The sequence below is a fragment of the Nestor notabilis genome, unplaced genomic scaffold (genome assembly GCF_000696875.1).
Source record: "Nestor notabilis isolate BGI_N333 unplaced genomic scaffold, ASM69687v1 scaffold7001, whole genome shotgun sequence".
NCBI classification, from domain to species: Eukaryota; Metazoa; Chordata; class Aves; order Psittaciformes; family Psittacidae; genus Nestor; species Nestor notabilis.
Window position 1 is genome coordinate 35,197 of NW_009913268.1, and position 17,356 is coordinate 52,552.

General features: G+C 41.2%; 1 protein-coding gene across 1 annotated transcript in view; it reads left to right on the forward strand.

Annotated features, from left to right (window-relative positions):
* LOC104412399 (pikachurin-like) overlaps positions 1 to 17,356 on the forward strand; it is a 35,929-nt gene that overhangs the window by 17,320 nt on the left and 1,253 nt on the right. Inside the window, exons 7-12 of the mRNA XM_010023119.1 lie at positions 5,952 to 6,067; positions 6,305 to 6,641; positions 9,097 to 9,197; positions 10,471 to 10,571; positions 11,614 to 11,758; positions 14,194 to 14,383. Coding sequence (XP_010021421.1) covers positions 5,952 to 6,067; positions 6,305 to 6,641; positions 9,097 to 9,197; positions 10,471 to 10,571; positions 11,614 to 11,758; positions 14,194 to 14,383 — 990 coding nt within the window. The remainder of the gene's footprint in view (positions 1 to 5,951; positions 6,068 to 6,304; positions 6,642 to 9,096; positions 9,198 to 10,470; positions 10,572 to 11,613; positions 11,759 to 14,193; positions 14,384 to 17,356) is intronic.

A 17,356-nucleotide genomic window follows, 5' to 3' on the forward strand; every position in this document is an offset into this window, starting at 1 on the left:
TGCATATCAGATGGCACCAGATAAGTGACTCTCTCAAAGTGCCTGTAGATACCTCTTATTCACCTATTGTTGCTGGAAGGATGTCAGACAGTTGGCATCTCTGAAACTGGAACATCTTTGCTCTTCAAGGTGCATGTTACTATCTTCATTATTACTACAGTTCCTCCTCCCATGTATACAGTGAAACATGCCACAGATATTTGATGCTATTTTCTGACTCTGTATTCCTTAAAAATACCTGAAATATCTCACGGAGCTGGCAGGAGTTCACATGATATCTGGGTCCTTTGCATTGCACTTTAGCCGTATGGCACCAAGGTTCCTAATGTATTTGAATTCTAAAATTATGCTTCTTTATTCTTGTATATCCTGGATTTTTATGCTCATTTTGAAATAATTAGTGCTTTTCTGATGCTTATTTTAACTGAAGAACAAATTCCCAGCATTACCTTAGATGCAGTGGAACTTCAGGTTCCATGTTGCACTGCATAGCTCTTCTAGGCAGTCTGAGACAGAGGTAAGCCCTGCAGACACTGAGTCCAGGACACCTGAGACATTTTCTGCTGGAGCTTATCTCATTCTCACATGCAGTTCTTGTGTTTTGGTTTTAAAAGGTGGCTGGCTTTGTAGTACTCTTGATCACATTTTCAAGCCAGCAGAGTAAAACCACTGTCTTTGTTTGCTAAAATGTTCCTATGGAGGGTTGCTGGCAGTATCACCTGGTGTGAGAGACCTCCCAGGGTCCTTACAAGTAGAACATGTGGCCTTGATTATAAGCAGTTACCCCTTTACCTAGTAAAAAAGGCATGTTTGGTTTATTGCTCCATTTTCAGGGAGGAAGGAGAGGGCAGGTTTCCCCAAGGGTTCTCATTTATTTGTGATTTGGCTTTATTTCTTTTTTTTTTTTTTTTTATTTTGTTCCCCTAAAGGGAAATGATGTAATAAATATTTTTTTTGTTGCCTTTCTTAATTACAGATGCAGGTTGTGGGTGTTTCACTTACGTGATTGTTGGGGTTTCACTTTGTTAAGCTTTCAATGTGTCATGGACAATTTACTTGAAAACAAAGGATTGCACATGTCCAATTTAGTAACAACAAAATAAACTGTCCCAAAGAATCAAACAAATTGTCATCACCTGCACTGCTTAAATAACCTTCGTCTCCTGGGGAAACAGATGGGGTTTGCACTGTGCCTGGAAGGTCACCAGACTTGGGCTTTGCCAAACCAACAGAGGAAGTGTCTTCTGTTAAAAATACCATCCTGCCTGCCTCCACAGCAAATTGACAGAAGGGGCTGCTCAGTCAGGGTACATCCCTTCCTCTGGTCCTGGCTGTCACCACCAGGCTAATACCAAGCAAGGGACTCTACATGGCACTTGAATGTGTTAGCTGAGGCTCAGGCACAGGAAAATGGATGTCCCTCAGGCCCAAACCTTGATGTAAATGATGCTGATGTGTCCTGGAGATAGCAAATGGAGAAGCTTTTCCTGAGAACTGTTTCCCACAGGTCTCCAAAGGCTTTACAAAAGCAGTGTTTGTATTTATAAGGACAGGAACAAAAAGCAAGAGACAGGCCAAGTGATGTACAATGCCTCACCATGAGTCGCTGATAAGAATAAAACTCAGATTAAAATATGTTTTGGATTGAGACCTGTGAAAGTTCTGCATCCTCACGTCTGATCTCAGACAAAGGTGATCAGTCTGCTAAAACACTTCCATTCAATCTGGCCATGTTTTAGTGCTTGCGGGTCTGTGCTCTCCTGTGTCTCCTGGTCAGTATGCTGGTGGCCACCTAATCAGCAAAACAAAAGTTTGTGTGGCTTTCTGTTTGTTTTGAGAAAGATTTCTTTGGTAGAACTTAATCCGGGATTATTTGGACAGGATCTGCCTAAAGTGCATGACCCCCCACAGGTTTTCCAATTAATTGTAAAACACGATTATAGGTCCTGGTAGAGGATCTTAAACAGGCTTCATCTCCTTGTACAATGGAACAGTGATTTAATGAAATACAGCATGCTTATAATCTCTGCACTCATTGTTTTTGTGTTTGCAGAGTACCACTTTGCTTAATTGTCACCCATTATGAGATAAGCTCTCCACCAAAACAATGCAGTGCTCTTGATAGATGGGCATGTGTGTGGATTTCTGTGCAAAATGTCCTGTTAGCTTCTATGCTTTCTGCTTGTTTTTCCGTTTTACTGCATCACATCACACATGACTATCATGTCACATCCACTGAGCCAACATCAAATGCATGGAAGAGCAAGGCGACTGAGAATCCCATGGGCTGATAGATTAAATCATCTGTGTGTGTACTTGCCTGTATAAATTCAGGTATAGTTAGAAAAGAGTACATATCCATGATTTCATTGCCTCTGGGTGCATTATGTGTTACCAAGACTGCTTACAGATCAGCAGGTAGTGTAGAATGAGCTGGCTGAAACTCAGGTAAAGGCAGAGAGGAGCAAAAACAGAGATCTGAGGCTGTGCTATAGACCTGCGGATATAGAAAGACCTTCTGTCCTTACACTTTTCCTGGTGATGCCAAAATTATGTCCTGAAAGTCTTTGAAGAAGGATCTCAAAGCAGTCTTGTCTACCATATAAGCCATACCTTCTTTGCTCTCTGCAGGCTGTAAATGCTCACTAAGGTGAAAGGAATCTTTGTCTCATTTAAAATAGTGGGTGTATTTCATCTCCCAAGGTCATCTGTTGGAAAAACGTGGAACATTTTGGTCTGCCAGATGAAAGAAGCACACCTTTGGCTTGGGGAACTGCCTGTCTCTCCCAGCTACCAGGTCTCATTGCATGCTGGTGTTTACTGATGTAGTTTAGTGGTAACTCCACTCAAATCAGGAGAGTTGCACTTCAATAAAACTGGCATGGCATTAAAATCATGTCTGTATATGTAAGCAAGTGTGTATCTGAATGTGAATCTGAGACTAAGATTTTCCTATGTATGAATATAAGTTTGCTTCATTCCTGCAATCCTTATTAAACCTAAACCCCATTAAGCCAGTAGAAAGCTTGCTTGAGAAGAGAAAAAAATTAAGCAGAATTTAGGCTACAATAGATGCTTGGTTTTTAGCTTGTGACTTCTAAATTAGAAAACGGAGTTTGTATATCACAGCTTGTTTAAATACAGATTAGATTGTTTTCACTGACATGTGATGATGTTTTTTCCTTTCTTTTTCCAAACTTATCGTTATGGTTTCTGTTACTTTTAGGTAAATTACAGTTTCGTCCATTAGAAGAACTGGATTAGTTCTGAAATAGTTTCAGACACACAACATAAGGCAATAAGTAATATTACAGACCTGACTTAAAAATACTCACAGTATTCCAGTGAGCTGAAAATTGCTACATTTGGTGGCAGAGCCCAGCTGAGTTAGTGCTGGGCTCTGCTTCATTCGTGTAATTTCTATTACACTGCAAGTCATATTTGTCATACTTGTGTTTGAGGTTTTGCACACTGAAATTATGTTGTAGAAATGCATGTCATATAAAATCACTGTTGCCAAAGAGTGAGTTCCTGATGCAGTGATGGGTGGAAAAAGCCAACTTTGCAGTTGAACTACATGATCGTTGTAGGTTCCTTCCGATTAGACTATTCTATTTTGTTCTACTGTACTGTACTGTACTGTACTCTACTCTACTCTGCTCTACTCTACTCTACTCTACTCTTCCTACCTTCCTATCTGGAATAAATTTATCCTGTGGTGGTGATTAACCTGAGTGACTATACAAGTGAATACTAGGAATAAGAGGTTTCATCCATATTTTGATAATAGCTATTGTTTTCCATATGATGGAATTCATTTCACTGAATGAAGGATTGGAATCAGTTCATAAATGTGCCCATTTTCCTAATTGTAATCCTTTGCCTGTGAATTCAGTCACTAGCAGAAATAACCTGGACATAGTTTTTCCAGTTAGTGTCATCTCATTAGCAGTTGTAAAGCTATGAGTTCTCTGCATAGCTCAGTTGGTAGCACTTTGAATAGTTCTGTTTAATATTCAGTTAAATTGCATTATTTACAGATGATTAGGTATAAATGTTAAAGTGGAAAGACTTATATGCTTTCTCTCCTGGTCTAGCATGCTGTTTTGGTTGCAATTGTGCACGCCTCATTAGCTCTACTCATTTGCCTCTAAGTTTTCTGTATGCTGATGTAACATGTAAACCCATTGATAAGTAACTCACAGAACATGTGCCAGGGAGCCAGTTAGCCAGCCAAGTGCACGTGTGTGTATCTGGTGCACATATTCTTGATTTCTTAACCGTCTGCCAGGATTTCTGGGTTGTAGTCATGGCAAAGAAACAGAGGGTACACAAAAATTTACTCAAGTGCTTTCCTGCCTGAACCAGGTCAGTGAGTTTGTCCTTTATTGTCCACTGAGGTGGGAGATAGCTGACCCTGGTTAGACTGGCTCAAACAGCCCGACAGCACTGTGCCCACACTGCTTCCTCTGAAAGTCTGCTGAGCGTCCTTAGCTTCCTCTGGCTCCATCGGGTTGTTCGATGGTGGCAGTGAAGTTCTTACTACCATGAAGTGGCATTTTCTGTGCTGGCATGTCTCCTTTCTGTGGACAGCCACTGCCCAGCAAGACTGTGTCTCTGAATGTTGCAATATGAGAAAGGGAAAAGTTAGACCTAAAAGCTTTGATTTTGCATAAGCCTTTTGTCCCTTTCCAGCCACTAGTCTCAATGTGAGAAAACACAGGCAGCTTGTGGCTGCTAAAATAAACACACACACATGGTCAGCCCGTACAGAGGCTTTGTAAAGCAAGGGTTACTGGTGCTGGTTTTAAGTGATTGCAAAATATTTAATGGAAAAAGCAAATATATAAATTCTGTTGTTTCAATGGTTATCAAACATTTGTCTATTTTTGCCTTGCTAAAATGATGATGATAATGATGCAGTTACCTGTATTACCTTTCTTCATTACTTCTGGTAAATTTTAATAGCTAAAAAGCATAAACCACTGTTTAAGTAGAAATTGCTATGTGAAGTGCAGAAAAGCACAGGTATTTTCTTCGAGGACCCTCTTACTGTTCAAACTGCCTGTTTCCGGCCTGGTGTCCTTCACATCACAGTTAAGTGCTCCAGGGGGAGGCAGAGCAGATTATGCACCTGAAAAACGCATGACGTTTGTGCATGTTTCTTTTTTTGAGGCACGAAATTGTTTTAGAAAATAGCCTAAAAAGGCTAGAATTAACAAGCTAATTTCAGGAGCATAGGAGTGAATCCTATGCTCCTGTCTAAGTCCTAAGCAAAGCACTTGAGAAAAGCCCTATCTAGATGCATCTTTACTGCTGTTGCAGTTTTTTGGTCACCAATAGGACAGGTACGGGACTGTGTATTTATAAAACGGAAAAGTTAGATCTAAAAACTTTGATTTTGCATAAGTCCTTTGCTCCTTTCCTGCAACTAGTCTCAAAACTATGCTAATTTAAATTATATTAATGTGGCTGCCCCATTCCTGGCAGCGTTCAAGGCCAGGCTGGACGGGGCTTTAAGCAACCTGGTGTCCCTGCCTGTGGCAGGGTTTTGGAACTGGATTATCATTAAGGTCCCTTCCAAACCAAACCAATCTGCGATTCTGTGAAAAACAATTCAGTTATTAAAATGTTGTCCACACCAAAAATGTTGAGCCAGTGTCCTGGAAGAATGATGGATAAAAGTCAGTTTGCAGTAGGAAAAAACCTGAGTTTTGCCTGCTTTGTTTGTTTAGTCACTTGGTAAATGACTAAACAAAGGTCTTCAGTTTGTTTGAAGTTGCATGTGTACCACTTGGACAGCAACTCCATTCTTCAGGCTGACACTTGCATTTTCTGTAGAGTTCATCCACACATTTCCATGTGGCAACTCAGAGGGTGGTAAGATCTGACTTGCTGTATGTAAAGAGAAAAAAACGTACGAACTGAATATGCCAGTCATGTCTTTTTAGGCTCTGAGGAACTAGGAAGTGGAAGCTATGGGCATCGATATATCACAGGCACAGTGACTGGTGATGATGATGGATTTGAAATCGATGACTCTGACTATGACATTTATATAGAAGAGGTAAATTTCAAGATTTCACTTTACATTTCTGTTTTCTTTGTACTCTTGATATTTCAAGTGTCTGGTCTTGTCAGGAAGTTTAAGAGCTGATATTATGTGCTCAGATATAATAATGTTATTTTTTTCTTCAGTGAGGATAAGTTTATTGCTTTGGCTCTGTATCTTGGAGGGTATTAATTTAATTTCCATGTAGCATTTTAGGTGTTACTGAATTTGTGATTCTTTATTTCCTTTCAGCTCAGACCTCTTCCTGCTATTAAAGGAGGCAACAGAAAATTTCTGGTTGAAACTAAGGTCACACCAGGGTCTAGCTCCAGGCTCTTGACACGGGTCCTTACAACCACTTCTGAACCCACTACTTCCACTCCCACCACCACACGGCCCTCAACCACAGCAAGGGCGACTACAGCTCAGGCTTCGAGGAGCGGCAGCACATCTTCTGCTGCTCGCTTCTTTGATCTGTCCTGCGATGAGGCCATCTGTTCTGCAGACAGCTTTTGCATCAATGACTATGACCGGGGTGGCTCACGCTGCCACTGCAACTTGGGAAAAGGAGGAGAGACATGTGAGGAAGGTAGGTTTCTGTGTGCCCACTGCTGTTGGCTTCCCTTTGTCCAGGGCAAGGAGCAGCTTTGGGAATATGTGGCTGGGCTTCACGGATTCGTAAGGACAGCAGCAGCTTCCACATCCCAGTTTAGACATCTCCCCCTTTGCTTTTCTTTCCTCAGCTAGGTGTAAAGAAGTTGTTTTTTAATAAAAGTGAATGCAGAACCTGTGTGAATGTGCACAGGGGAGGTTCATCTTCCTTCTCCAACCTAGGAGTGGGAGGGTATTGGAGCCAGGTATGTTGGTAGGCACCCAGGCCTGACAGGGTCCAACCATAGCACCTAGAACTTCCAGCAAGGACATTCAAACCCACTTTGATCCTTGTCTTTTGCCTGCAGCTGAAGCCCTGAACCAGCTGCATTCACAGTGTGGTTCATTGGATAATGCTGATTCTGCAGCAGGGATGTGAGAGTCCCCATTGTAAAACCAGTCCAGAGGAGGCTTTACTCATGGTCTGCAGGGCACAAGTGCTGCAATGGTAGCCTAAACACTCATGTCAGTCAGCCCTGCGCAAAGGAGGAACAAAACCACCTCCCCAGTTCAGGAAGCATGACCAGTCAGGATCTGTCATGTGTTCTCTAACCTCTGCAAGGGTGGCTGAGCCAGGGTAAGAGCTTGCTGAGCTGAAGGACACCATTTTGCTTCTCCTTCCCTTGCTACCTTCCTGTCCTTCTGCAGACCTAACCTCACCTTATTGCTGGGTCTGATGTTGAGCTGATCACCTGGCGAGCCAGTGCAGGTTGTTAACCAGGCCACAGGCATATCATATTTTCCCCCACCTGGAGTTAACTTTCTTCTGGTTTCGTGATAAAGGGGTCAGATGAATGCCAGAGCTTGTGCAGAGAAAGTGTTCTGTGGCTTGTAGTGGTGCTGTCCCACCAGCTGAGAAAGAGCTGATCCATCCATCCACATGTTGATTGATTTGCCAAGACCCTGACACACAGCAGAGCATCAGAGACACATTTCTTCTGCAGGCTTGTGTTAGATGTTCATGATGCACAGTGCTGTGCACTGGAGATACAGACACTGAGGGTGTTTGATCTCCTCCTGGTGCTGGAGTAAAGAGAGCTCATTCTGAAAACAATCTGTTTTGACTCAGTCACATGGACCAGCTGCAGATGTGATTTTTGGCCTTGATCAAGTATGAATAGTCAAGGATTTATTTGAACTGACATAACTATATACAACTTGTACAGCGGATTTGTTAATGTCAGTCCAAAACCACCATTTTTCACAAGGGAGTGTGTTATTCCTTGGTAAGCAGTAGCATCATGTACCAATATTTCCTTGTCCTGAATTTCTCTGCAGCAGCCAATATTGTTAAATAGTATATTAATCTGAATGAAAACAGACTTTTCTTTACACAGCTGCACGGCACTCTGGTACAGTCAGTTCTGCTTGTGATCAGGGCATGAGTTAGTTGCTGTCTGCTGCGGTTGCATTCAGGTTTATAGCACCAATTGTCTTCACTTCAGCCTAAAATTGTTGCATTGCAAACAAAAAACACTGAGAGAGCTGAGAAAGCTGTATCCAGGTCCAAATATGCAATAAAGCCCCACTCAGTATTCAATTAGCAAAGAGGAATAGGACTCCTCAATCTTCCTTCCTCATTAGACTTAGATCCACAGCAAAAAAAATAATTCAGGTCTGAAATGATGGCTGTCCTCAGTGCTTCTTTGGAAAATGAGCTGCAAACGTAACAGTAAGACATATCTCTGATTTTCTGTGCTGAAGCCAGTGTGGGACTCTAACATAAGATAAGAAAGGATGGATAAATCCAACTGACAAGAGCAATATGAAGGGCCACTGTTGCATGCAGGGATGGAGTGATGCCTGCAGGGACTCTCTTATGCCTATCACTGCCTTTAGATTCTGCCATGAGCTGACTTGTGGGAAGTGCTGGAAGCTGCTTGGCTTTTATAAACCATCCAAGGATTCTGCATATGCTGGACACAGCAGCTATGGAGCAGCAGTGACTAATGTGGCTTAGAGTCTGGACACATTTCCTGCATATGTTTTTAGAATCCTGCAGAATAGAAAATTACTTTGTTGTCTCTTTGTTAAATGAATTCTTAAAAGAAGATAAATATAAAGTTGATGAGTTCTGTCTTCCATAACAAGGATGAAAATCTGGAGAAATTTCCACTAAAGTCAGTGACTGAACTGTTGAGCACTATTTGGCCCTCAGTATCCTGCTTCTTTCCAAGTTCACCAGGTCCTTGGGAATAAAGGAATTGGTTGTGAAAGGTGGTGGGAGGACAAGGCAATAGGTTAACTGATTGTTGACTGCTGCAGACTAATGGTTGTCTCTGGAGGAACTCTGCTTTTCATTTTCACCTGATGTAATCTAGTGCTAAATGTGTATATCGATTCCTATATAGGAGAAAACTGCTAAATAACATGCTTCTGTCTTTACTTTTCAGACATTACTATCCAGTATCCTCAGTTTTCTGGCTACTCATATATCACCTTTGAACCACTGAAAAACTCCTATCAGACATTTCAAATTACCCTTGAATTCAGGGTAAGTTAAGTTTAAGCAATCCCAAGCTCACATAGGAGCTTTGATTTTTAGTTGCTTGTTCTGATGCTATGGACAGCAGAACAATAACTTAGCTTCAGCATAGCTGAATTAATAATTGTGGTGAATTTATACATACTCTTAACCTCTAGATATATTGCTTCACCTTCAATGAATGCAAAGGATGTTGGTAAACTGAGCTAAAATGTTTGGATCCATTATTGGTAGGCAGTGCATGAGAGAATCCCTGGAACTACAAGTATTGCAGACTAGCAGCAATGTACATTGACATGGTTATAGCCATGTGAATGAGCTACAGGCTGAAGTACACCTGGAATTTTTGTGAATTACAGTTTGGAAGTGGCATGTAATATCTTTGCATTTAAGAAGCTGTGATCTTCTTGTACTGAGGAAAATACTGCCCTATATCCAGAGTTCCTTTCTTACTCTGCAGGATTTAAGTAGGCATTATTTTCCACCTCTGAAGTTTGGGACACCAGCTACTAATACATGCAAGATACTGGACTACTTAAACTATAGGTCCGAAGTGGAGGGGTACATCCCACGGTGACTTGTGCTAACACTGTCTGTGTATTACAAACAGAGCTGGTAGGGCTGCCTGTAGGGAGGGTGGCTGTGCTCTAGGATGCTCCCCTCCTTCTATGTAAGGCAGAGTTGCCAGCCTCACAGCCTAGGTATGAGACTGTCACTAGCGCAGCAGTAGTCTGCTGCCTCACATGATGATCTAATATTCCTCTGGCTATTTGTCAGCTTAAAATGCAGGACGGCTGCAAAAGCCACTGTGTCATCTGCTGTGCACATATGGAGAAATCCTGCCTGCACAGGTGGTTTGGTTTGAAAAGTGTCAGGCTTACTGAACATGTGAAGCAAGGTATGTGTATTCATGTGCAGTAACTCTAATGTGTTTACACTTAACAAACATCCTGGAACATCCTTGCTAGGCTTTGTGCTCAAAGGTATCATGTGGGACATGTTTGACAGCCTTTAATGCTTTCAGGCTTCTTTTTAGGTCTGATAGTATCATACTGTAAATAGAAGAGATGTTCTTAAACCATTTAAGCTTTAAGACAATGTTTTTCTAGGTTCTTCAAATGCAGGATTCAAAATTGATCAAAAAAATTCTGATTCTGCCAGTGAAAAACTCCATCTGAAAAATTTTGTCCCTTTTCTAGAGAAAAGTCCCCAGTGCTGCTTGCATTTTTCTGTTACTGTGAGGCTTAGACTTTGATTTTTCATGATGATGCAATGATTGCAGGCTGAATCAGAAGATGGTTTGCTGCTATACTGTGGAGAAAATGAACATGGTCGCGGTGATTTTATGTCACTGGCAATCATCCGACGTAGCATTCAGTTCAGGTAAAGCCTCCACCTTCCATCTGATATAAAGAGAAGGGGCCATTGCTGCCTCCTGGGAGTGCTATATGTGATGAATATTTCCCATGTCTTTGATTTTTGCCCCATGCAGTGCACAAATGGATAATGCTACTTCATTTAACTTCAATATTTTTTTTCTCTCCTCCTTCTTTAGTATGTGGACATGTGCACCATTGAATTCTCACTCAGACCTTGGTGCAAAGGCAAAATTTTCTTCAAGGCACTAGTCCTGGGAACATTGTTATGTTATCAGAAATGACAGTGAGCCCCTGTATTTGCTAAGCTTATGCTATGTCGAACTGTGCACAGTCAATGCTTTTGTTTCACAGCAAAATAACCTGCAAGTAATGTAGCAAAATAAAGGATTTAATGCCAGCAAGGGGCCTGGAACTTTGTCTTGCATCCCTTGTTTAGATTAGAGTTGCAGGTTTTTAAAATGAAGTTGGAGGGAGTTTTTTGTAGTCCCGTAGATAGGAAGCATGTGAAAGAATATCAAGGATCTCCTTACTTGGGAGGCTGAGCCCTTTGAATGTGGGGAATAACAAAGTGGGTGATGTGCCTTAATTGTGTTTCTATTCACCTGCACTGAATGTCAGTTGAGAAAATGGCACCTCCTGGAGGTCTCCTTGTCAATCAATCCTGAGTTTCATATTGAATTGTAGAGTTGTTAATGTAGCATTGCCTTTTACCAGGGAGCTAGAAAAACTCCCAAGAGAAATTACTAGTACAGATTGTATTACCCCCTGTCTTGAAACAGGTTTCAGCTGTTGGGAAGCTTAGCAATGCACTTGGTAGAGCCAGAGAACGTAAAATTTTCTCCGTGGGAGAGAGACAGATAATGAAGTTTGAAAGTTAGAACAGATCATATACAGACCTGCTGTCTAATTTTCTTGTGGTCTGCTACATGCAACATAAAGCAGAGAAGTTCCCAGGAGTGAAGAGAATATTTGGAACCCAAACCCAGCTTTCAGTTATGTGATTAATGTGTGATTGTCACTTTTCCCTCTCTGTCTCACACTCCCAGGTTCAACTGTGGCACTGGAGTTGCAGTCATAACTAGTGAAAACAAGATCAAACTGGGGAACTGGCACAGTGTCACGTTGTTCAGAGATGGGACTAACGGCTGGCTCAGGATGGACAATGATGCTCCAGTGACAGGAAAATCTCAGGTAGGTAATCGTGCACCTTCAGCTCAGCCTTGGGCTCTCTCAAGATTATGTTGATATTTTTTCTTGCCAGCAAAAGTCTGATCAGGTTTTTAAGGTTCATTTTTATTTGTCAGTTTTGGGACATTTAGTGAACCAGGATCAGTGTACAGATTACTCTTCCACATACTTAGTCTAGAAACCACACTGCTAAATATCCCAGTGCTGAATCACAGTTTCCCTGTTGTCCTCTATGCTTGCTCTGCCACCCTTCTGCTACACTTTGCTAGTCTCAGATATAGGCTGCAGTTAAGTTTGCCAGGTTTTACAGCTGCTGTTCCTGATTACTTTCTTTTTCAAGCCTCAGAGAGCTGCTCTGCTTCCTTAGCTAGAAAAAAAATAGATGCATATGTATATATGTTTATGTATAATATGCATATAGCCACACAAGGTTTGTATACAGAAGTGTAATTACTTGTGCGCCATGGACATAGATATAAGCACAGTAATGGAGATAGGCATTCTGTCCTGATTTATGTTAAAACCAACAATTTCATATGAGGCCATGAGGATAAAATATAATAGAGGAAGATGTCATGACTTGCCTATCTGTTGGCAGGCCAGAAAATGGAAGTGAAATTAAGGTACTGAAAAAAGAAGTTGCAAATTGTTTCAGATGATTTTTCTTTTCCCTTTGATAGCTACTATTAGCATGCTATCCCTGGCTCTGATAAAAGTGGCTTCAGACATTTTATTACTTTACACTTACTTACACTGAAGGGAAAAAAATGCCAGGCTTTGAGTTCTCATCAGCTGGAAATAACAGAAGAAAGGATTTCAGTGTCTGCCGTATGTTGTGATGTGTTACAAATGCTGTGAGGCCAGGCAAAGGACAAATGTGAGAGATACATCCAGTAGAGACTAAAGCCATTGTACAGCACTTTGGTAAGAAGGCATCTGGCTGTGCAGGGCTGTGATCACCCGTAGCCAAGAAAGAAGAAGTCAAAGAAAACAAGTGCAACAAAGGGCTAGGAGGAGGATTATGGTTTGCAAAGTCTTTTAGAAGAAGAGTTTGACAGTGGACACACATTTTTCTCTCTGCAGCTACAGCAGAATAAAAGTTATTTGCTCCAGGTGCTGCTCTCCACCAGAACTTGCTGCTACTGTAGTATTATTCCTCCACTAAGTACTCCTCGTCCCTTCCTAGTTAGAATGACCTGGATTAGTGTCAACAGAGTGGTAGTGTTTCTGACCTAGTTCATTTTGACTTGAACAGTCTAAAGAGTGCCTACAAGAGAAGGGGAGTTTGACAGACCAAGACAGGCAGGAACACAACAGGTGGTGGGAGATGGCAAGTAGTAGGAGGTAGACTGGAGAGCTGTATGCCCACAGCCCTGACATATGTCCCCTACGAAACCCTGTGGACACCGGAAGTCTCTTTAGCCACAGGCTCCACCTGGATTATTTTTCACTGTTGAAACTGAGATCCATTTGATATGATTCTGCAGTGCACTGTTCAGTGGACACCCGTAGATTCAATAACCTGGGCTTACTTAGCTTGGCAAAATATAGGCTGTATAATTTATTGTTATAAACTCTATAAGGGTAGGACTAGGGTGAAGAATACAGAAATATTTTAGGTCATTGCTGTCAGAAGGACACATTGATAAAAACTGGCCATGAGTAAACATGGGAATTTTGAGTGTTTTCTTCTAAAGGACAGCAAGGTTTTGAAACAACCTCTGAGTAGGAGGCAAAAGACATGTATTCTGATCAATTAATAGATCAAATTATGAGTCCATTGCCCACAATAGCGTGGAGTTTGACTCCATTGCCAAAAAAGTTCTGCTAGATTGTTTTTGTTGTTGTTTCTTCCTGTGCACTGTAACGGTGCTAGTAAACTTCTATGTATGCATTTCTGTACGTAGATTAACACCAAAAGAAAGATGAGGAGTAAATTTAGTGTTTGCAAAGTGAGCAGAACCCTACCGAAGCTGTAATTTTATTGACTTTTTCTTGATAAGTTTTACTGAGTTTTTTTGTAATTTCACTATTATTCAATGCAAAGCATTTGCTGGGTTTTGTCCAAAAAGCAGAATCACGTTAGTCTATGTCCTGCAGTGCTTAGAGCTTAAAAGGCAAATGATTTTTGCAAAAGCAAAGGATGAAATTACAGCAAAAGCAAGATCACAATCCCTCCTCAGAGGGATTTTTAAAGTTTTTATTCTGCTTTTAATAATTGAGTTATCATGATGGATGTGGGTGCAAAAAATAACATTTATAACGGTAGACTGATTGGAGGAATGACTAATGGAAAAGAACTACCAGTGAGCAGTGTATACCTCCACCCCAACACAATTCTTTGTGGAGAAAAAAAATTGATTATACCTGGTGTGGCTTAATTAACTACCCTGTGTTATGTCTGTTCTACATCATGTCGTGCTCTGTTTTCCCTTCAGGGCCAATACACTAAAATTACGTTCCAGACTCCCTTCTATGTTGGTGGTGCCCCCAGCGTGTACTGGCTGGTCAGAGCCACAGGCACCAACCGTGGGTTCCAGGGTTGCGTTCAGTCACTCAGCATCAACGGAAAGATAATTGATATGAGACCCTGGCCATTAGGGAAAGCTCTCAGCGGTGCTGATGTCGGTAAGTGTAACTGTATAGGGTCTTCAATCAGCGATAAACCAAGGGCTGCTTTTTCACATGTTGAAGTTGAGCAATGGTCTAGGTTTGAGAGATAGAAGGTGCAATCTCTGTTTTTGGCATGGTATTTCTCTGTGTCTTTGCACATTGGTTTTGATGAGTCTGTAGTAGCAGGTTGTACTCTGTGCAAGTAAACATCACTGTTTAGTATACCAAAATCCCTTGTGGACACCATTATCCCACACAATAAATAGTAAAACCCATTCTCATGGGCAAACAGCAAACTCTGCGTTGCTGATAGAATTATGTCTCATGAGTATTTCTGCCAGCATCTCTCAGGATGCCTTTTCATGCTTCTGATTGCCACAGTCATGTCATCAGAAATCAGCAGTACGTACATGGTGTTTGTATTTAAAACACTGTGGACCCAACAAAATGTGTTTTGCCTAAAGGCATCATTGCACTTGTCCAAAGCAAGAAGGGATCTTTCAGGCCCACATCAGTACTATGGCCATTACAGCAGGCTTTACCCATTAAGCCCCATTACTGCTGAGGCAAATAGGCTTTTCTGTTGACTATTCATTGTTTTTTAATTTCCAGAGTCACAGTATGTTTTAAAAATAGCATGGAATAAATTCTTCCAGCAGCTTTATGAAGTGGTATTATAATATTATCTTCCCTTCACAGTTTAAAAGATGGAGAAGTAGGGAAGTTAATTAACTAGTTGTATCTTATTTATTCATGTTTGTTTCATGTGTGTAATGGGCACTTGAAAAACAAGACAGGGCAACAAAATCCTGTTTTAATGACCTCCCAGTGTAAACAGTTTGAGTAAACCCAGGTTGGAAAGGCAGGAAATAAATTCCATATTACTGAACTTTCCATGCTATGCTACAGTCACAAAGTCAGCTTTATTCTCTTCTATAGCTGTGCATTTGGCTTTCCAAGAAGGAAGTGATTAATGAGAAACTTCCTGACAATTACTCTGTATTCTCTAGATATCATGACCAAACTTACGTGCAATGCAGGGAGAGAAAAGAGTGGCCCAAGAAACAGATGATGAAATGAATAAGACTTTGGAAGCAGAGAGTAATTTCACGATAGAGTGAGAATCTATGGAATTTAGATAGATAGATAGATGAAAGCCTTGCTGAAGTTCTCTGAGCCCTAATCTCTATGGCCTTTTGGGTTGCAGCTAGCTTCATTCTCATCCATGAATGCTCCACATACTATGGCATTAACAATCAGCATCAATGAAAATAAATGCTAGATTCTGTCATGTGTGACTCGAAACTGAGTGATAGAGCCTTACTATCCTTACGTGACTGCACACACTTATATGAAACTCTACCAGGGAAGACTTCCAAAAAATATGCCACATAAGTTAAGCTTAAAATAAATAAATTGCAAGTGAACTCTACTACTGATTAGGGATTTCTTTTGCTAGCCAGTATTCTGTTTCTTTCTATTGGCACAGCGTATAAATGAGGGGTACTGTGGTACATTGACCACAGAACTGAGAGTGGGGAGGAGAGGGATCCATCCTGCCCCTGTGCCAACTCTGCTGGCTACAGTAGAATTCCCACCAGACCATAAGCTAAGGGGCTGATGGAGAAAGCAGCACTCATGGTTTGGAGCAGGCACAGCAGGACTCTGGACTCCCAGTGCAGGTTCTTTCCTTCGTTCCTTATCTGCCACTGCAGTCAAGCAGATGCAGCCATCAGACCTGTGTTTTGCCTTTTTAGCGCAGTCACCTGTGCTGGCCCAAAGGCTATGAGAACTGACATGGTGAGAGCAGTCTGTCCTTAAATATCAAGGACTCCTCCAGTTTAAGCTCTCCCTCAAACCAGTGAGCCTATGACTAGTCCAGTTCTTATTATCTTCCTTGTCCTTTTCTGTTTCTCAAAGACTGTCTAACTTTGATATGTTTGAACATACTGCCAACATTGACTGACAGTACAGCAGATGCTGTAAAGATGAGTGTTGTCTTGGTTTTCTGTTTGTATCTTGGACTAGTACATCTAGATCCTTATTTACCCACATGACTTGGCTCTGTTTCCTCATCTGTAAAATAGAACTAGTGCTATATATTTCTGCCATTGTTGCAATAGAGTGTGTGAAGGATCTCAGAGACTAAATACCCATCCTGCTCCAGTCACCACAGCTGTTACAGTGCAGCCCAGAAGGGGAAAAGATGGCTCAACGAGCACTGTGAGCACCCCTGCTCCCATGGCTGTGCATGGAACAGCACTTGAAGGGGTAATTGTCCTGTTCCACACAGAAGAGGAATTTATTCCCTTCTGCAGAACATGTATATTTTGCTTATGCTCCTTGGGTTAGCCCAGGAGCCCTGTGTTATGACTGCTGAGCTCAGACCTTCCCTCTCTACGATGAAAAATGTGCCTGACAGGAGATTTGTAGATGTGCAGCACAATACAAGTCAGTGCTGTCAGGGAGTTGTACCAGATGACCAGAGAGTAAACTATTTGTTCTACAACAATTTCAGCTTAATTCCATCAGGAAGAAATCAACTCATTGTTTTAATTGATGTGCCAGCATAGTAGAAATGCTTCTTAAAAAGCTCATATGTTGGTGCTATGGATCACTTTTAGTACAGTCAAGATAGTTGACAAACTTATTTTAGTTAATAAGATTAGATGATGATGATTAACACCTTCCAAGCTTTCCATAGCATGACTTTACAGTGAATAAAGAAGTGTTTAAGTTAACTGAAATTAAACAAGTCACAGTGTTTTTAAACAATTGAGAGAGATTCCTATTTTATGAGAAAATAAAGATTGGAACAAGAGCAGAAAAAAGATTGAGAGAATGATTGAAAGCTACAACTGTCATTGTTTGTTAGTAGGGGCTAATTTTTTTCTGTTTTTAAAGTCTCTTGCTGGTCTGGTATTAAAAAGGTGGTAAAAGTCAAGTAACCTTGTCTAAGCTGCACACCATTTGACAAAATGGGAAAGA